General features: G+C 55.0%; 2 protein-coding genes across 3 annotated transcripts; one reads left to right on the top strand and one right to left on the bottom strand.

Moving 5' to 3' along the window:
* The first annotated feature begins 3,422 nt into the window (after positions 1–3,422).
* KLHDC7B (kelch domain containing 7B) lies at positions 3,423–7,387 on the top strand. Its single transcript, XM_030815147.1, is given in 3 exon segments — positions 3,423–4,953; positions 5,004–5,057; positions 5,060–7,387. Coding segments are annotated over 3 exon segments (3,750 nt in total). The 3' UTR covers positions 7,225–7,387.
* A 996-nt stretch (positions 7,388–8,383) lies between these two features.
* Positions 8,384–19,244, bottom strand: SYCE3 (synaptonemal complex central element protein 3). Of its 2 annotated transcripts, none has more exons than XM_030815146.1 (3): positions 19,157–19,244; positions 12,612–12,720; positions 8,384–8,674 (listed from the first exon to the last, which is right to left on the bottom strand). In XM_030815146.1, the coding sequence occupies exons 2-3, from the start codon at positions 12,718–12,720 to the stop codon at positions 8,517–8,519; spliced, it is 267 nt and encodes an 88-aa protein (XP_030671006.1). In that variant the 5' UTR covers positions 19,157–19,244; the 3' UTR covers positions 8,384–8,516. The 2 variants fall into 2 exon arrangements, with proteins under 2 accessions (XP_030671006.1, XP_030671005.1); XM_030815145.1 differs by lacking the exon at positions 19,157–19,244 and adding an exon at positions 16,374–16,413 and having other exon boundaries at positions 8,387–8,674.
* Between the last annotated feature and the right edge of the window lie 512 nt (positions 19,245–19,756).

Below are 19,756 nucleotides of genomic sequence, written 5' to 3'. Positions count from 1 at the left end.
ACCTCAGGTGATCTGCCCACTTCGGCCTCCCACCCAAAGTGCTGGGATTATAGGCGTGAGCCACCATGCCTAGTTGAGTTGTTTCTGATAAATGCTTCCATTAGACGGAGATAAATTTTAATCTACCCAATCATAAGTAACCAACTATCATGATTATATAACTACTGACTTTCCAACAGGATAAGCCAAAGAAAGCAACTCTATAACTGTAACCAATCAAATAATTTCTTTATTGTGCTTCTACATTTTCCCAATAAAAACTTGCATTTGATATTTTGTCTCTGGAAACCTCTTTCAGTCAGGTGTTCCCCAATTCATCAATTGCTTTTTACTCAGATAAACCCTTTAAAATTTTGTTGTGAGTCAGATGTTTCTTTAATGCATGGTTGTAAAACATGCTGTTAGGTAGGAACATGACTTAGATCTACATCCAGGTCCTAGTGCAGTTTCTTTTTCTGTCACCAGGCCATCTTGCTGGCTTACCACAGGTTACATGGTAATGACTGGGCATTATTCGTGGGAAACTGCACTGCGTAAGCAGGCCTGGCTAGGCCAACGGTAGGCCCCGGGCACGTTTTCAGCTGTGAAGCGGAGGAATAGCAAACGGTGAGGTAGCAGGAGAACCAAGAGACGGTGGGAGAATGGGAACTGAGCTGAGAGAGCTTCCAGAAGGTTGCGGTGGTCTACGGCGATTCATGTTATTGAGAAACGGCGTTAGGCTGATTTCATGGGGCAGATGACATGGAAGTGCTGCTGAGGAAGACGCTGAGCTCCTGAGGTGAAAAGGGATGAGGACGCCTAAGAAGATACAAGTGCAATACCTAATACAACTTCCCGAAATTGTTTAATGTCACACGTTAAAATAATATGAAACACGTTAAAATAATAAAATGATATGAACGTTTTATCTGAACTACAGTGATTTGTCTTCAGATTTTGTAATATAAAAGACTTTATTTTATTTATTTTATTTTTTAAGACAGTCTCACTCTGTCACCCAGGCTGGAGTGCAGTGGCGCGATCTCAGCTCACTGCAACTTCCCGGGTTCAAGCGATTCTCCTGCCTCAGCCTCTGGAGTAGCTGGGATTACAGGCGCCCGCCACCACACCCGGCTAATTTTTGTATTTTTGGTAGAGACAGGGTTTCTCCATGTTGGCCAGGCTGGTCTCGAACTGCTGACCTCAGGCGATCCGACACCTCAGCCTCCCACCTCGAGGCGATCCGACACCTCGGCCCCGGGGTCGCACTTTTTTGCCCATTTTAGATCCCAGCCTCCAACTGCGGCCACAGCCGGAAATGCAGAGAAATTCGCGCTCCTGGGGCCGGCGGGGCTGGCGCTGGCTCACCCGCTCCCCGGGTCCTCCCAGTCTCCAGCTTTGCGCTGGGAGCCCAGGAGCTGCGGGTTCACGTTTCACCCGCGAGTCGCTGTTAACCCTCCAGGCGCGGCCCGGGGCGCTCGCGCGCGCTGCAGACGAAGCCATCCCCGACACGTTCTCCGTTTACGGCAGAAAACGCCAGTCGGCGCGGGACCACGACTCCAGGGTTTCGCGGAAACAAATTTTAATCCAGTTTTGAAGCCACCGCTTGGAGTTCCAGGGCAGTTGCACCCCGGGGGCCGCGCTGCCCCCCCGCCGCTTCCCACCCCTTAACTCGGTCTCTAATATTTATGGGTGTCATCTCCATCCTCTGAAGTTTTGTGGACCCCAAACTTAACCAAGAGGCCGAGCCTGAGACTGGGACAGAGAATAAGGGCAGGGTCTAGAAAGCCTTCCCTCAACTTGAGGTCCACCTTAAGGTATGGGGCCCACCCTCACCCTCTCACTGTCATCTAATAGTCCCGGGGGAGCTGGGAGGTGAGTTACCTGAGGCTCAGTAGAGTTCAGGCTGGGTGCCAGGGACACTCCTAGGCCATCTCCTTGCTGCTTGAGTAAGGGAGAAATCCCCAGGCCTACTGTGTCCCAGAGGAAGGAAAAATACACACGGTACTTTCCAGGGAGCCCTGCCTTTGTCCCAGGGACTCCAGGCTCTTTTTCATGTCTGAGCCTCACCTGGCACCTGTCCCAAGACGCACTCCTGAGGTGGGATTAAGTAAGGAGCAGGTGGAGGAGCCAAGGCTCCTCCCTCAGGAAGCAAGTGCTCACATCCAACAGAAGCACCCACATGCCGGCCTGAGCCAGGGCTAGGAGGTACCAGCCAGGATGTGGTCTCGAGGGCGAGTCCTCAGCTCAGATAAGGGAAGGCTGAGGACTGAGATGGAGACACCCAAGTCTGGCTATTAGAGCACCTGGGGCCAGAGCGGGTGGTTTCGAAGGGATCCAGGTGCTGACTGATGCGGTAACGGGAGTAGGGGGCCGGCTGGGCTCAGGGCTCTCCAGGGGCACAGTGAGAGTCTCATCTGGGCAGTCAAGACACTCTCGATGGGTGCAGGGGGCCCAGGAGATCCGAGAAGGTCTAGGTGGGCTGAAAGAAGCCTGGCCTTAAAGAGAGAAATATGTTTGGATTTTATTTATCCTTTTTTTTTTCTCTTGACTTGAAAACCCTATCCCACGTCTGGTGAACCCAGAGTAAGGAGTCCAGAAGCTGCTAGACGAGGAGTTGTGGGAGCCTCAGCCTCCCCTCTACGCCCCCTCCCTGTGCCCCAGTGCAAACCTCCACAGCACCCCTGCAATGATAGTGCTCACTGCCAGGACCCATGCCCAGGGTCTCCCTCTTCAGCCCGAGAGACCACCATCAGGCACAGCCTCCACCCCTCCCGTGCACGGCCCCCACCCCTCCCATGCTGGCCCACAGTGGAATCAGCCTCTCTGGTTTCTGGTGATCTCATCAGGGCCGCATCACATTGCTAGAGCTAGAGATAATATCTCCCTGTGGGTAACCCTTCCCTGCCAAGCCCCCTGAAGCTGGACCCAGGCTGAGAGGAGGGACTCTGGGGTGTGGAATGAATTTAGGGGTGTGAGGGTCTACCAGGCAGAAGCAGGTTGGCTGTGATGACAGCACAGAGCTCAGGAACGCTGCCTGAGGACCCTGGGGCCTACGAGGAGGAGAAGAGGGTAGGAGCCGGTGGGGTGCTTGCAGAGACCCTGGGCTCCTATCCTGCCATAAGCCTCGCTGTCTCCTGATATCTGCAGCCAGGCCCTACTGACATCCCTAGGCCTGGATGCAAGCAGAGACCCCACCCTTCTCAGGCCCTGGAGGACTGGTCCACCTTAACTGGGCAGCCCTTGGGACGGGCGCTGGCCAGTGCCCCAGCCCAGGCCTCTGTGCTCTGCATGCATTGCCAGCCTGCCATCAGGCCCCTTGCAGTGGGTTGCCAGCCTGCCATCAGGCCCCTTGCAGTGGGTTGCCAGCCTGCCATCAGGCCCCTTGCAGTGGGTTGCCAGCCTGCCATCGGGCCCCTTGCAGTGGGTTGCAGCCCTGAACCATGATCCAGGGCACCTTGGAGCTAGATGGTCCCCTCTGGGGCTGGGACTGGGACAGTGACAATGACTGGGATAGTGCTGTGCTGGCCCTCCTGGCGCTGGCTGTGGTGGCTGCCACAGCGCTGGCCTTACACTGGTTTGGCTCCGGGCACGACCAAGAGGCGGCAGAACCGGTGTCCACAGCCCTTGGGGCTCAACCTCATCAGGCAGGAGGAGCTGAGCTGGCCCTGCAACCGAAGTCCAAGGTCAGTGATGGCAGCGAGGGGCAGAGCCCAGGGCAGGGGAAACCAGAGCCCCCAGGACGCGGCCAGCAGAGCCCTGTCCCTGCTGCAGCGCCGGGCGGGGGCCTGGCCGCCATGGCCCGGCTTCCACTCAAGACAGCTGTCGAGGAGGCCCGCAGAGGGGCATTAGGACAGCAACGGGGCAGTGCCACCCCCGCGGCCCCCCGAGCGGAAGGAAAGGAGCCTCCCAGGCCAGGCACTGCCCTCCTGGGCAGGAGCGAAGCAGGCGGGATGTCCGCCCCCCTCCTGATCCACTTCACTCCTCGGAGCCCTGGCAGCGAAGCGGAGGCGCAGGCGGAGACAGGTGGTGTCAGGGCGTCCTCTCGCCAGGCCGCGGGCCCCGCGGGGCAGCAGGACACTGGCCCCTGGCAGGCGGGCGCGGCGCCCTCGGGCTCGATGGGGAGAGGCCGCGGCCGGCGGCGGCGGATGGACGCTGGCTCGGGAGACAGAGCCCGGCGCCCCCGGAAACTGGACCCGCTCCGCCTGGGCGCCGCGGGGAGCGTGTGGGACGCGGTGGATGAGGCCGCAGCCCTGGATGCCCACGCGCGCGGCCTCCCCACAGGACCCCCACTCGCCCGGGAGCCCGCACCCCCGGCGCTGCCAGCGCCCCGCGCCCCGCAGCCTGGGTCTCAGACGGGGGGCTCTGGGGCCGAGGGTGGCTGGAGCAGGGGGGCTTCGGGGGTCCCTGTCCCCGGAGGAGGCTGGCCCTGGGCCAGCAGGGAGGTCCCGGGCACCCGGAGCTTTGGCCCAGCCCCAGGCTTCACGCGCCCCTGGCTACAGAGTCCGCCTCAAGGTCGCCCACTCTCGCCCCAAGGGCCGGGCGCCACAGGGGCCCACGATGCGGGCGAGGCCGGGGCTGACAGCTCCCGAGATAACAGTCCCGCCGCTGACCTGGGGCCCACCCGGCCCCCGGAGCAAGCAAAGCCCGCCGCAGCCCGCCACAGCCGCGCCCCCTCCCGGAGCCGTGAGCCTCGCCCGCGCTCCGCCTCCCCGCCCGCAGCTCCCGGCCTGGCATTCCCACCTGAAGCCCTGACTCTCCCCTCTCCTTCAGATTCTTTGCCCCTGGGGGTTCCCGAGGGTCCTTCTGTGGGCGAAAATCTCAGAGCGGCGCCAGCCCCAAGTTCAGCCTCAGCCCACGTCTTAACTTCAGCTCCAACCTCAGTCCTAGCCCCAGCCCTGGCCTCATCCCCAACATCAGCACCAACCTCAGCCACCACCTCAACCTCATCCCCCACCTCAGCCCCAACCCCAGCTCCAACCCCCCCCCAGCTCCAACCTCAGCCCCCACCCAGCTCCAACCCACTCCAACCTCAGCTCCAACCTCAGCTCCAACCCCAGCCCCAACCCCAGCTCCAACCTCAGCCCAACCCCAGCTCCAACCTCATCCCCCACCTCAGCCCCAACCCCAGCTCCAACCCCAGCTCCAACCTCAGCTCCAACCCCAGCTCCAACCTCAGCTCCAACTTCAACCCCAGCCCCATCCCCTGCCCCGCCCCAACCCTCACGCCCCACCCCAGCTCCAACCCCCACGGCCCCAACCCCAGCTCCAACCCCAGCTCCGAATCCAGCCCCAGCCCCATCCCTTGCCCCAGCCCCCACCTCAGCCCCCCCACCCCCAGCTCCAACCCCAGCCACATCCCCTGCCCCAGCTGGCGGGTCAAAGCCTCAGGAGAGCGTGGCTGTCCCCAGGCGCTACCAGGAGGGGCAGGTCTCAGCCAGCTGGGGAAACCTTATTGCCATGGTTCTTAGAAGCCACCCCTTCCCCAGGCAAGAGAGGCCCCAAGGGAGTGTCCCGAGGGCGGTTCCTGGGAGCCCCGTGGATCCCAGCACTTCCACACACTCTGAGGACAGACACGGCCCCTTTTCTTCAGTGGGGACAGTCATGGGGACAGGTACAGGGGGCCTGGTTGAGGCTGCAGGTCAGCCACAGACAAGAAGCCCTGAGACCAACGGAGCGCCCAGCCCAGACCCTCCCCCAGGCCTAAGAGGAGAGGGAACCAGGGAGAAAAGTCTAGACTCGCTGCCCCAAGCCGCGATGCCCAGGGGCCCCGCACAGCCCCCCGCGCAGAGGCCGTCTGGCCCCGCGGCCTCCTCCTCTGTGAGGCGCTCACAGCCGGTACCGCAGCTATGGAAACGCAGCAGGTGCGAAGTCGCCCCGACCTCGGAGCAGGAGGTCAGGCCGGCCGCCTCAGGGGACCCTCAAGGGGAGGCGCCGGGGGAGGGGGGCAGCCCTGCCGGCCGCAGCGGGGCGCTCACAGAGAAGCAGAAGGAGGCCCGGAAACTTATGGTGTTTCTGCAGAGGCCCGGGAGTTGGGGGGTGGTGGAGGGGCCCCGGAAGCCCAGCTCCCGGGCCCTGGAGCCCACCACGGCGGCGGCCTTGCGGCGGCGGCTGGACCTGGGCAGTTGCCTGGACGTGCTGGCCTTTGCCCAGCAGCACGGGGAGCCCGGCCTGGCGCAGGAGACCTACGCGCTGATGAGCAACAACCTGCTGCGAGTGCTGGGAGACCCGCGCCTCTACCGCCGGCTGAGCGCGGCCGACCGCGAGCGCATCCTCAGCCTGCGGACCGGCCGGGGCCAGGCGGTGCTGGGCGTCCTCGTACTGCCCAGCCTCTACCAGGGGGGCCGCTCAGGGCTCCCCAGGGGCCCTCGTGGCGAGGAGGCTCCTGTGGCGGCCCCTGTGTCCCTGCCTCTACCTGCGCACCTGCATGTGTTCAACCCCCGGGAGAACACCTGGCGGCCCCTGACCCAGGTGCCGGAGGAGGCTCCGCTCCGGGGCTGCGGTCTCTGCACCATGCACAACTACCTGTTTCTGGCGGGGGGCATCCGTGGCTCCGGTGCCAAAGCCGTCTGCTCCAACGAGGTCTTCTGCTACAACCCTCTGACCAACATCTGGAGCCAGGTTCGGCCCATGCAGCAGGCCCGAGCCCAGCTCAAGCTGGTGGCCCTGGATGGGCTGCTCTATGCCATCGGTGGCGAGTGCCTGTACAGCATGGAGTGCTACGACCCGCGTACAGACGCCTGGACCCCACGCGCGCCACTCCCCGCAGGCACCTTCCCTGTGGCCCACGAGGCTGTGGCTTGCCGTGGGGACATCTACGTTACGGGGGGTCACCTCTTCTACCGCCTGCTCAGGTACAGCCCCGTGAAGGATGCTTGGGACGAGTGCCCGTACAGTGCCAGCCACCGGCGTTCCAGCGACATCGTGGCGCTGGGGGGCTTCTTGTACCGCTTCGACCTGCTGCGGGGTGTCGGTGCCGCTGTGATGCGCTACAACACGGTGACCGGCTCCTGGAGCAGGGCTGCCTCCCTGCCCCTGCCCGCCCCTGCCCCACTGCGCTGCACCACCCTGGGCAACACCATTTACTGCCTCAACCCCCAGGTCACTGCCACCTTCACGGTCTCTGGGGGGACTGCCCAGTTCCAGGCCAAGGAGCTGCAGCCCTTCCCCTTGGGGAGCACGGGGGTCCTCAGTCCATTCATCCTGACTCTGCCCCCTGAGGACCGGCTGCAGACCTCACTCTGAGTGGCAGGCAGAGAACCAAAGCTGCTTCGCTGCTCTCCAGGGAGACCCTCCTGGGATGGGCCTGAGAGGCCGGGGCTCAGGGAGGGGGCTGGGATCAGAACTTCCTGCTCTTGTTTCTGGACAACTTTCCCCTTCTTCTTTAAAGGTTGTCGATTATTTTGAAGCCCAGACTCCCTCAGCCTCTTTCTGCCCCTCACTCCGCACCCAAACTGTTTCCTGACTCAATTCCGTACCTGCTTACAGACCCACTCAGCTTGCTCACACCCCCGTCTGTGGGACTCCCCATTCCCTAGAGCTAGGGACTTATGCGTCCCCACAGACAAGGACTTGGCTGGCTGGAACTCTGCTGAGCGGAGAGAGGAGGGGGTAGAAAACATTCACGCTTCCTATGCTCTGTCAGCAGGACAGGGAACAAAAACGTCCCCAGGCAAGGCCCTCACCTCTGGGACTTTCTGCCTGTCCTAAGGCCTCCCCAGGTACCAACCCCGTAGCCATCTGGGTCTGTTTGGCACTGTGGATTCTCAAGGGCCTAGAACCCCTGCCTCTGAAGCTGGGCTGCTGGTGCTGCCCTGCTGTCTGCAGCGCCTGCCCATACCCCCAGCCCACACCAGGCCAGGCCCACTCCGGGCTCACCACCCTCTGCAGCCTTGTGGGGCTTTCCCAGCCCCTCCAGAAGCCCACCCCACTTCTCACCAACCCCCCATCTCTAAATGAGGCCTGAGCGTCACTCTAGTTCTGCCCGTTTTTAGCTGTGTAGACTCGGACAAGACATTTGACTTCCCTTTCTCCTTGTCTGTAAAATGTGGACGGTGGACATCTGTCACCCAAGAGAGTTGTGGGAGACAAGATTGCAGCTGTGAGCACCTCGCATGGTGTCCAGGATGCACAGCACAGTCCATGATGTGTTTTCTCCCCTTATGCACTTTGAAACCCATGCTAGAAAGGTGAATACATCTGACTGTGGCCCACTCCAACCTCCAGCCTGGATGTCCCTGTCTGGGCCCTTTTTCTGTTTTTTTATTCTATGTTCAGCACCACTGGCACCAAATACATTTTAATTCACCGAAAGCACCTGCAGCTTGCACTTGTCGTGTTTTGTTCACAAGGTTTGATATGCAGCTGGGTGGACCATGGCACAGGAGAGAAGAGGTCCTTGGGCTGTGCTTAAAAATAAGTTTATTAAGAAACAAGTACAGTGCATACAGCTATTCATGTGGGTGCCAGCTCCATCCCCCAGTGACCTCTTCATACGGGCAGAGGGTGGCATGGCAGCTGTGGTGGGCCAGTGGTGCCTACGGCCTCTGCTTGGTCTCATGCAGCAGCTCTTGCCAGTTCTTCTCCATCTCCTCCTTGCAGGTGACGAAGGCATCCTCCAGCCGACGCATGGACTCGGCCAGCGTAGGGTTGGTACGCATCACCACCATGTCATAGGCCATCCAGGTTGCCTGCACTGCGACAAGCAGACAGGACTGGTCAGGCCACAGGGAGGGGCTGCAGCTCTGGGGTACCCCAGAAGGGTCAGATGCCTCCAGCTGGGCTCAGCATCTGGAGGCCCAGATCCTGCTGAGGCACCCAGTTACTCTGGGGAGAGACAGCTGGTAGGCTACTTGTTACAGGCTCATAAAAACTCCCTACAAACATCCATAGTGACACTTCCTAGTCTCATGCAAGGCATAACTTCTGGATACACCAGACGTGATGTTAAAAAGCTAGAGGCCGGTCTGATATGAAATGTGAGGAGAATCAGAGCAAACCACAGCTCCTTACCTCCATGCAGTTCACAGCCAGTGGCTGCAGGTGGCCCTAGGAGTCATCTACCCAAGCTCACACACTCAGGTAGAACTGATTGTTCCCAGCCCTGCAAGGCCCAAGCCTCACGTCACCTTATGTTCAGTGGCCTGCCCACCTCCACCTGGGCACCTCTATGCTTTCGCTGAGGCCCAGGCTGGGGCTTCTCCTCTTGGGAAGGTGGCCTTGACCATCTACAAATGCACTGACGGACTCTCTTGCTCTTTCCTTCTGACAGCAACTTGAAGGTAGCATTCCCTGGGCCTATAGGTGAACACATGCTTCTTGTGTGAACTCAAAGCAAGTGTGTGCAGAAATCCCACCTCCAGCCTTTTCTCTGCATAATCCACCAGCTGGTGTGGTTCAGCCCTCTGCAACTATACAGAACAAAGGTCACCTCCCCTCTGCATGACAACCAACTGTACATAGCAAACACATCCCCTTAAAATTCCTCTTTGTGGAATCCTAACAAGCATCCCAGATCGTTCCAGTGCAGGGAGGCTGCAGACCACCTGGACAGCAGGTGCAGCAGGGACCTGGGAGCCAGAACAGATATGCCTCCCAGGTCTCCACCTGCCAACTATGTGACCTGGAACAAGTGGCTTAAATATGTCAATCTCAGCCGGGCGCAGTGGCTCATGCCTGTAATCCCAGCACTTTGGGAGGCCAAGGGGGGTGGATCACAAGGTCAAGAGATTGAGACCATCCTGGCCAACATGGCCAGTGTTCCTGGCCCATCTCTACTAAAAATATAAAAATTAGCCGGGTGTGGTGGTGGGTGACTGTAGTCCCAGCTACTAGAGAGGCTGAGGCAGGAGAATCGCTTGAACCCAGAAGGTGGAGGTGATATATATATAAATCTCAGTCTCCTCATCTTTGGAGACCCTACCAACCTCATGGCTTACTGTGAGAGTTAAATGGGTGATATACGTAAACTGCCTGGCACACGTTACGGACCGAATGTGTCCCTCCCAGATTCACCTGTTGAAATCCTAACCCCCGACGTGATGGTATTAGGAGGTTGGGTTTTTGGAGATGATTAGGTCCTAAGGGTAGACCCTCCTGAATGGGATTAGCACGCCTTAAAGAAGAGACACAAGAGCTTACTCTCACTCTATGCAAGGATATGTGAGGCTCTATGTGAGGATACAAGAAGGTGGCTGGCCAGGCAAGGTGGCTCGTACCTATAATCCCAGCACTTTGGGAGGCTGAGGTGGGTGGATCACTTGAGCTCAGAAGTTTGAGATCAGGCTGGGCAACATGTTGAAACCCTGTCTTTACAGAAAATACAAAATTTAGCTGGGCATGGTGGTGTGCACCTGTAGTTGCAACTACCCAGGAGGCTGAGGTGAAAAAAAGGATCCCTTGAGCCTGGGAGGTGGAGGTTGCAGTGAGCCGAGATTGCACCACTGCACTCCAGCCTGGGCAACAGAGGGAGACTCCGTCGCAAAAAAAAAAAAAAAAAAGCAAAAAAAAAAAAAAAAGGCAATACGCAGTGTAGGTCCTTTGGCATGCCAGATGGTTTAGGATTAAATGTTAAAAAGGAATATGGAGAAAAGTAGAAGAAAATACGACTAAATATTTCACTGATCTCAGATTGAGGAAAGACTTTCTAGGTGTCAAAATAATGGGAATAAATCAGAAAGGAAAATATTGATAGATTTTTCACTACATAAAACTGTTTGCTGGCTGGGCATGGTGGCTCACACGTGTAATCCCAGCACTTCGGGAGGCCAAGGCAGGTGGATCACCTGAGATTAGGAATTTGAGACCAGACTGGCCAAAATGGTGAAACCTCGTCTCTACTAAAAATACAAAAATTAGCTGGGCATGGTGGCAGGCGCCTGTAATTCCACCTACCTGGGAGGCTGAGGCAGGGGAATCACTTGAACCCGAGAGGTGGAGGTTGCAATGAGCTGAGATTGCATCATTGCACTCAAGCCTGGGCAACAGAGCGAGACTCAGTCTAAAAAAAAAAAAAAAAAAAAAAAAAAAAAAGGCCAGGCGTGGTGGCTCACGCCTGTAATCCCAGGAGTTTGGGAGGCTGAGGTGGGCAGATCACAAGGTCAGGAGATCGAGACCATCCTGGCCAACACGGTGAAACCCTATCTCTATTAAAAATACAAGGCCAGGCGCAGTGGCTCACGCCTGTAATCCCAGCACTTTGGGAGGCCGAGACGGGCGGATCACGAGGTCAGGAGATCAAGACCATCCTGGCTAACACGGTGAAACCCCGTCTCTACTAAAAATACAAAAAATTAGCTGGGCGTGGTGGTGGGCGCCTGTAGTCCCAGCTACTCAGGAGGCTGAGGCAGGAGAATGGAGTGAACCCGGGAGGCGGAGCTTGCACTGAGCCAAGATCGCGCCATTGTACTCCAGCCTGGGCTATAGAGCGAGACTCTGTCTCAAAATAAATAAATAAATAAAACTTAAAAAATAAACAAATAAATAAAACCAAGCTGTGCTCTGACCACCTTGGGCACATGTCTTTAGGACCCCCTGAGGCTGTGTCACGGATAAGCGTCCCCAAACTTGGCAAAATAAACTTTCTAAATTAACTGATACGTGTCTCAGCTATTCATAGTTAGGCACAAGTACATAGGCAAAAAATTGCAAACATTTCTAAGGAGAAATTTTCTAAAGTCTGCTCTAGTGAATAAAAACTATTTGGCCAGGCACCCTGGCTCACACCTGTAATCTCAACCCTTTGGGAGGCCAAGGTGGGTGTATTGCTTGGCCAAAGTTGGTTCAAGCCATGAGGAGAAGGAGAAATTGGGTGTGCCTCATTATACCTGCCTCTCTTTTGGAATTCAGGAAAAGGTGACCAGCATTAACATGAACACAGACCTGAAGTTTGATAAGAAACCTTCTATTCCCTCTGAAGCCTGCTACCTGGAGGCTTCACTGCATGATACAACTTTGGTCTCCACAACCCCTTATCATCATAACCCAGACATTCTTTTCTATTGATTCAAGGTCTTTAGACAATAACTCTTTCAACCAATTGCCAATCAGAAAAAATTTAAATCTATCTATAACCTGGAGTCATCCCCCTTTGAGTTGTCCCACCTTTCCAGATCGAATCAATGTACATCTTTTTTTTTTTTTTTCTTTTGAGACAGAGTCTCGCTCTGTCGCCCAGGCTGGAGTGCAGTGGCACCATCTCAGCTCACTGCAAGCTCCACCTCCCGGGTTCACACCATTCTCCTGCCTCAGCCTCCCGAGTAGCTGGAACTACAGGCGCCCGCCACCATGCCCGGCTAATTTTTTGTATTTTTAGTAGAGACGGGGTTTCACCGTGTTAGCCAGGATGATCTCGATCTCCTGACCTCGTGATCCGCCCGTCTCGGCCTCCCAAAGTGCTGGGATTACAGGCGTGAGCCACCATGCCCGGCCAAACCAATGTACATCTTACAGGTACTGACTGATGTATTCTCTCTCCCTAAAACGTATAAAAGCAAGCTGTACCCTGCAACCTTGAGCATATGTCCTGAGGACCTCCTGAGGCTGTGTCACAGGTGCATCTTTAACTTTGGCAAAATAAACTTTCTAAATTGATTGAGGCCTGTCTCAGATACTTTTGGGTTCACACATCCTACCTGAGATTTTCTCCATCTCTTCTAATAGCTTTTCCAAGTCCTTATTCAGATCCGACAGCATTTTCAGCATGTTGTCATAGTTTCTTTCCTCAGGGTCAGCATCAGCCATCTAGGCAATGCACAGAAAGAAGCTGAAGTGAGACAGACCTACATTTCAATTCCAGCTCCACTGGTTATAACTCAGTGATTTCTCCAGGGAATTCTTTCCCGTCTCTCAGATTCAGACAATACCACGTACTCCACAGGGCTGTGAAGGTTAAATGGGAACATGTCTAAAGGCCCCAGCATAGCATTTGGCACATATAAGTTGCCCTTCCCCTTTCTTCCATCCTTGCCACACAAATGTAGCTGAAGGCTGGAGTGACTAACACAGAAAACATCTTCACCATAATGAATAAAGTCTGTCATAATGGTGACATGGAATTTTTTCTGGCAAAACCATATTGAGTACCCACTAAGATGCAAGCTATTGTGCTGATATGTTACAAAGATACAATTCCTCTTCCTAAGGAATTTCTAGTGCAATATGGGAGTAAGTCACACACACCATATGACAAACCAGGATGTGACAGATGTCAAAGCAGTTAATGTAATAATTACAGACATCAAGCGATGGGAGCCTGGAGGAGGGTACATTTAATTTTAAAATATGAAATGATTCATACATTTAAAAAAATTATAATCAACTTAACTTTCCAGAAGAATTCTCCTGGGCATTAGAGGCAGTGCCCCATAGAGACTGTCCTGGTTCTGGAATTGAGCTTCCTGGGTTCAAATCTTGGCTCCACCACATATCAGCAGTGTTACCTTTGGCAACTTACACATCTTCGCAACAAATTTTTGGTAACTTTTTTAAGGTTTTTTTTTTGTTTGTTTTTGTTTTGAGACGAAGTTTTGCTCTTGTTGCCCAGGCTGGAGCACAATGGCGCGGTCTCGGCTCACTACAACCTCTGCCTCCTGGGTTCAGGTGATTCTCCTGCCTCAGCCTCCCAAGTAGCTGGGATTACAGGCAAATGCCACCACGCCCGGCTAATTTTGTATTTTTAGTAGAGATGGGATTTCTCCATGTTGGCCAGGCTGGTCTCGAAGAACTCCGGACCTCAGGTGATCTGCCCGCCTCAGCCTCCCAAAGTGCTGAGATTACAGGTGTGAGCCATCACACCCAGCCAAGTTTTGTATTTTTTAAACGGGAATTATTAGTAGTAACTATATCTTGTGGAGTTTTGTGAGGATTAATTGAAATAAATTATATACTGTTCAGCACAGTACCTACCATAATGAGCACTTAATAAATCATATCTGTTGTTATTTAAAATGTTGAGCAGTAATTACATCACTCCAGATCCTCTCCTCACCTTTATTAATATACATTAATTCATTCTGTTAATATTTGATGCTCACCTATTTACCTACAAGGCACTAGTAAGAAACGAGAGAAATAGATTAATAATGTTGTAAGACCTGCCAGGGAACTTGTAACCTCATGAAGGTGAAGGAATGAGCCCAGTAAACATAAGACAGGGAGGGATGGGCCACAGACGCTGTGGTATTGTTCCCACTATACATGTGGGGAAGGCCTTCCTGGTCTTTACTTCAGAGTTAAAGGCCTCCACTCAGTTCTGTGACTTCCTGGGCCTCCCTCATCACGGTGCCTCTTAGCTGGTACTGTGATTGTGGATTCCTCTACCTCCCCAACTAGACTGTGGGGTCCTGGAGGGCAGAGGCCATCTTTCCAACGAACTATTCCTAGTGTTCAGCTCAGAGCTAGGAAAACAGCAAGTGCTTAATAAATGTTGACTGAATAAAGGAGTTGACCATTGTAAAGCTCTAATTATGAAAGAAAATCATGATCGTGGCCAAGCGTGGAGGCTCATGCCTGTAATCCCAGCAGTTTGGGAGGCCGAGGTGGGCGGATCACCTGAGGTCAGGAGTTTGGGACCAGCCTGGCCAACATGGCGAAACCCCGTCTCTACTAAAAATATAAAAATTAGCCAGGTGTGGCGGTAGGTGCCTAATCCCAGCTACTGGGATTACTGGGGAGGCTGAGGCAGGAGAATCGCTTGAACCCGGGAGGCGGAGGTTGCAGTGGGCCGAGATTGTGCCATTGCACTCCAGTCTGGGTGACAAGAGCGAAACTTCATCTCAAAAAAAAAAAAAAAGAAAGAAAATTATTATCTTTCCCCTCTTGCCGTCCTCCCTGTTAAGGGTAGAGATTCTGAGGGAGGAGCAAAGGGCCCTCCAGGAGGCCTGACAGGCAGATCTGAGAAGGAGGGTGCAGGGTCAGGGTGTATGGTCTTTCAGGATCTGTAAAGGAGCTACTTCTGTGGGCGTGGAGCCGTTCCACGTGCAGGGACCCCGTCCCGCTTTTTGGTAAGTAGGAATAGTTTGCTAAGAGTGAGTGGGGAGGTACAGGCAGGTGGCAGGGCAGGGGGCTAATAGTGGGTGATGGGAGGAAGAAATGTCTGGAACACCTTCCTTAACCCTCTCCTATAGCTATTCCCTCTCCTTCCTTTCGCAGCCAGGCCTCACACGTTTGCCTGTCCTCCTCACTCCACTGTCATCTGGCATCTGTCTCTGACATCCACTGACAATGCTCTTGCTAAAGTCATAACTGGCACACCCAGGGCACTTTCTGTCTTTCTTTTATTTAACATCTCTGCAGCACTGACATTTGGCCATTTTCTCCTGCTCAAAATTCTCTTCTCTTGATGTTTTAACCTTGTTCTCTCCAAACTCTGTCCACCTCTGGTAGTTCCCTGCCTGCTCTTTCTTGGCTCTCTCCTTTGCTGGCTCTAACGGGTCAAGGAAGGTCCTTTCAGCGCCTTCTCTTCTCACTACACACTCTTTTTTTTTTTTTTCTTGAGAGGGAGTCTCACTCTGTCGCCCAGGCTGGAGTGCAGTGGCGTGATCTCAGCTCACCGCAACCTCCGCCTCCCAGGTTCAAGCAATTCTCCTGCCTCAGCCTTCCAAGTAGCTGGGATTACAGGTACCCGCCACCATGCCCGGATAATTTTTGTATTTTTAGTAGAGACGGGGTTTCGCCATGTTGGCCAGGCTGGTCTCAAACTCCTGAACCTCAGCTGATCCGCCTGCTTCGGCCTCCCAAAGTCCTGGGATTACAGGTGTGAGCCACTATGCCTGGCCAGGACTTCAATTTTTATTCTGAATGAGATGAGGAAACATTGGAAAAATCTGACAAAGGTGATGTGATTTGAATAATGACTTAAAAGAATCACTCTGGCTTCTATGTTGAGAATAGACTTAGGGAGGCCGGGCGCGGTGGCTCACGCTTGTAATCCCAGCACTTTGGGAGGCTGAGGCAGGCGGATCACGAAGTCAGGGGATCGAGACCACGGTAAAACCCCGTCTCTACTAAAAAAATACAAAAAATTAGCCGGGCGTGGTGGCAGGCGCCTGTAGTCCCAGATACTCGGAGGGGCTGAGGCAGGAGAATGGCGTGAACCCGGGAGGCGGAGCTTGCAGTGAGCCGAGATCGTGCCACTGCACTCCAGCCTGGGCGACAGAGCGAGACTCCGTCTCAAAAAAAAAAAAAAAAAAAAAGAGAATAGACTTAGGGGTGGAAAGCGTGGAATAGGGACATCATTTAGGAGGCAGCTGCAAAACTCCAGGTAAGGAATGATGAGGCTTGGACCAGAGTGTTAGAAGTGGAGGTAGTGGGCAGGCTTAGTCACTCACGCCTGTAATCCCAGCACTTTGGAAGGCAGAGGCGGGGGATCACAAGGTCAGGAGTTCGAGATCCACCTGGCCAATATGGCAAAACCCCATCTCTACTAAAAATACAAAAATTAGCTGGGCATGGTGGCGGGCGCCTGTAGTCACAGCTACTCAGGAGGCTGAGGCAGAAGAAGCCCTTGAACCCAGAAGGTGGAGGTTGCAGTGAGCCGAGATCGTGCCACTGCACTCCAGCCTGGGTGACAGAGCAACACTCTGTTTCAAAAAAACAAAAACAAAAATAAATAAAAAGTGACCACTGGATTTGACAGTCTGGAGGTCACACTGGCAATCTTGACAGGAGCTGTTTCCATCGAGTGGCTGGAACAAGAGCCCAATTGAAATGTTTCTAAAGAGAGGGAAGGAGAAGTAGAAACTGGTGAGTTTTACTTCAAAGAGAAGCAGAGAAACATGCCAGTACCTGGAATGTAATGTAGAGTCACAGGGGTATTTTGTTTTAAGTTGGGAGATATTACACTAGTGTCAAAACAGTATTTGGGCATGGCAGGCCCAGGCACGGTAGCTCATGCCTGGAATCCCAGTGCTTTGGGAGGCTAAAGCAGGAGAAATGCTTGAAGGCAGGAGTTTCAGACTAGCCTGGGCAACAGTCTCTACAAAAAAATTTAAAAATAGCTGGATGTAGTGGTGCACACCTGCAGTCCTAGTTACTCAGAAGGCTGAGGTGGGACAATTGTGCCATAGCACTCTAGACTAGGCTACAGAGGAAGATCTGGAAGATCCCCTCTGCAAAAGAAAAAAAAGGGCTCAGTAAATTCAAGACATTTGATTTGGGTGTCACTGGTCAACTTGGTGAGATGTTTCTGGAGAGCCATAAAAGTAAAAATATTTTCGTGAATTAAATAATTAATGGATCATTAGACAAAATGGATTGTGTGTACAGATTTAGATGGGAAGGGGAGGACAAAACAGGAGGTAACTAGAAGGTAATACAGAGTCAAGGTTTTTTGTTTTTTGAATTCTTCATGTTTCTAGGCTGTGTGGAAAGAGCTAGCTGGACAGAAAAGCCTGAAGAATCAGATGAAAGGGTAACTGATGGTGCAGGGACTGGTCTCAGCCAAGTGAAGGGTCGTTTCACCCTATGAAGGTAAGGGAAGGTAAGGAGGTAGGGATAGAATAAGGTAGGTAGAGGGCAAGGTAGGATGGCAAGGGGGGGGATTTCAGGCCCCATGGTCTCTAACTCTCTAATAAATGGCAATGAAAAGTTTCTTCTTGTAACAACAGACATTCTTGGTTTGAGGAGAACGATAAAGCTTTATCAAAGCTGCATGCCTCCCTAGGGGCGCTTAGGCATGTGGCTGAGGCCACATGGCCACAGTGTCCTCAGGACCCCAAGACGGCACAGAGGCAATGGATGGAGTGTAGAAGGCCTGGGAACGTAAACATACATGCAGTGGATGGACAAGGTAAGGACACTGAGGGCACAAGTATGAGAGTGGCTTAAGGGGTGGCTGATGGTTGGGGTGAAGCACAGGCATAGAAAAGACATGTAGTTTCTATAAGTGGGGTGTTGGGGTGGCCGCAGGTAGATTTGGGGATAGAGCATGAGACTGCTAGAAGGATGGAGGCTGTGGCCGGAGTGGCACTGGATCTCAGAAGAGGGATGGATCTGAAAAGGAGATCCAGGGAGAGGGTGTGAGAGCTGATGTGGAGGAAGTAGCCACAGGATTAGAATTCACGGCATTTCTTGCCTGATGAGGTTGCCTGGGATGACTGGGAATGGGTGGAGAAAGAGGCCTGAGCCCGCACCAAAGCACAATGGAACGGGGCTTAGGATGGGTGGCGGGAGTGTGGGGCGGGAGTGTAGGGTCTGGCTTGGGTATCACTTTGGGTGTGAAGGACGGGGGTTGAGGGAGTCAGAGCCTAGAGTCTGGTTTGTGGTCTGAGTGTCTTGCTGATACCAAGAGTCTCTGACAGAGTCTGGGATCCCTCTCAGAACAAGGAATGTGAGGGGATAAGAGGGACGCCTGGTGCAGAGATGTGCTCTTTCGTACGGGATGAGAGCAGCATAGGAAGGGAATGCACCTGTGATGTGGGGAGAGAAGTCTTGGAGTTGGGCTATGAAGAGTCTGGGCGGGTCCTGAAGTGCAGGTGGGAGGAAGCCAGAGGTGCGTGTGGGAACTTGGGGTGTGAGGTGGTGTGTGGACTCGGGGTCCCAGGTGTGGCAGGTGTAAGGGTAAGAGGGGCAGGTTGCATGGAACGAGAAGCTCAGGGTGTGCAGACTTCAGGATCAGGAGTGTATGGTGTGAGGACATGGAGATTAGGTGTAAGGGGGTGAAGGACTGAGGTGAGGGATGTAAGGTGGGGAGAGTGGGCTATGGGGTGTGCAGTGAGGGGAGCAGGGGAGGGGTGAGGCGGGGTGAGGGGTGAGGGGTGAGGCGGGGTGAGGGGTGAGGGGCGAGGCGGGTGAGGGGTGAGGGGTGAGGCGGGGTGAGGGGTGAGGGGTGAGGCGGGGTGAGGGGTGAGGGGTGAGGGGTGAGGCGGGGTGAGGGGTGACGGGTGAGGTGGGGTAAGGGGTGAGGGGCGAGGGGTGAGGGGTGAGGTGGGGTAAGGGTGAGGGGCGAGGCAGGTGAGGGGCGAGGCGGGTGAGGGGTGAGGGGGTGAGGGGTGAGGGGCGAGGCGGGTGAGGGGCGTTGGGGGAGGGGCATGGGGTGTGGAGTGAGTGGAGTCGGGTCGAAGTCAAGGGTCTGGTTTGAGGTTGGTGCCACCGCGAACGCTAGGACAGGGTCAGGCGGAGCTCAGCCCTCAGGGCGCGTTGGGAGGGCCGGGGCCCAGGGCGGCGGGGCCTCGCTCACCTCCAGCTTGGCCCGCGCTCCGGTGCTGCTCTGGCGCCCCCAGCGGCCGCTTGAGGAACAGGTCTCTCCTCCAGAGGGATGCCCCGCCCTTTCCGTTAGCGAACCCGCCCCGGAAGTGGCCTCTCGCCCTCATTGGGTGTCCTCGGGGAAAGGGGCGGGGCATTCCGCGCTGCTCCCACAAGTCTGCGGCGTCGGAGTCTGGGACTGGCAGGTGCGGTGCTGGGGACGTCCTGAGGTTGAGGGAGAATCCTGCGGAGGTGAAGAGCTTCCCGGCCTGACAGTTTTGCCCCCACCTCCTTCTTGAGCTTAAGGATTTATACGCAGGGCCCCGTTTGCCTGCTGTGTCCCCAGTGTCCAGGACAGCGCCCGGTACCAAACGTGCTGGTAAACGTTTGTCGAATGAGTCGCTGAACGCCCAGCTATTTCCACTGTCACAGAGATCATGTGTGGCGGACATTATGTGGCATGTATCTTACAGAGGAGGCAGCCCAGGCTCGGGGAGACGAGGCAGAGGTGCACGCAGGTCTATGTGGGCTGGAAAGTGCTGGGGTCTCCTGGGCTATCCTGGTCTCCAGGAAAGAACTGGAAGCGGAGCCACTC

Source organism: Nomascus leucogenys, chromosome 7b (assembly GCF_006542625.1).
Source record: "Nomascus leucogenys isolate Asia chromosome 7b, Asia_NLE_v1, whole genome shotgun sequence".
In the NCBI taxonomy this organism is placed as follows: domain Eukaryota; kingdom Metazoa; phylum Chordata; class Mammalia; order Primates; family Hylobatidae; genus Nomascus; species Nomascus leucogenys.
The sequence above is the reverse complement of the archived record's forward strand: the minus strand, read 5'-3'. Positions and strand labels throughout refer to the sequence as shown.

What these genes read in the sequence shown, in the direction of transcription:
- SYCE3 (XM_030815145.1), bottom strand. Translation starts at nt 16,397, where the DNA reads ATGGGGTTTTGCCATATTGGCCAG. An exon ending in GGTTTTGCCATATTGGCCAG is followed by an intron (nt 12,721 to 16,373) that starts GTGGATCTCGAA and finishes TGCATTGCCTAG; the next exon opens with ATGGCTGATGCTGACCCTGA. An exon ending in AGAGATGGAGAAAATCTCAG is followed by an intron (nt 8,675 to 12,611) that starts GTAGGATGTGTG and finishes TGCTTGTCGCAG; the next exon opens with TGCAGGCAACCTGGATGGCC.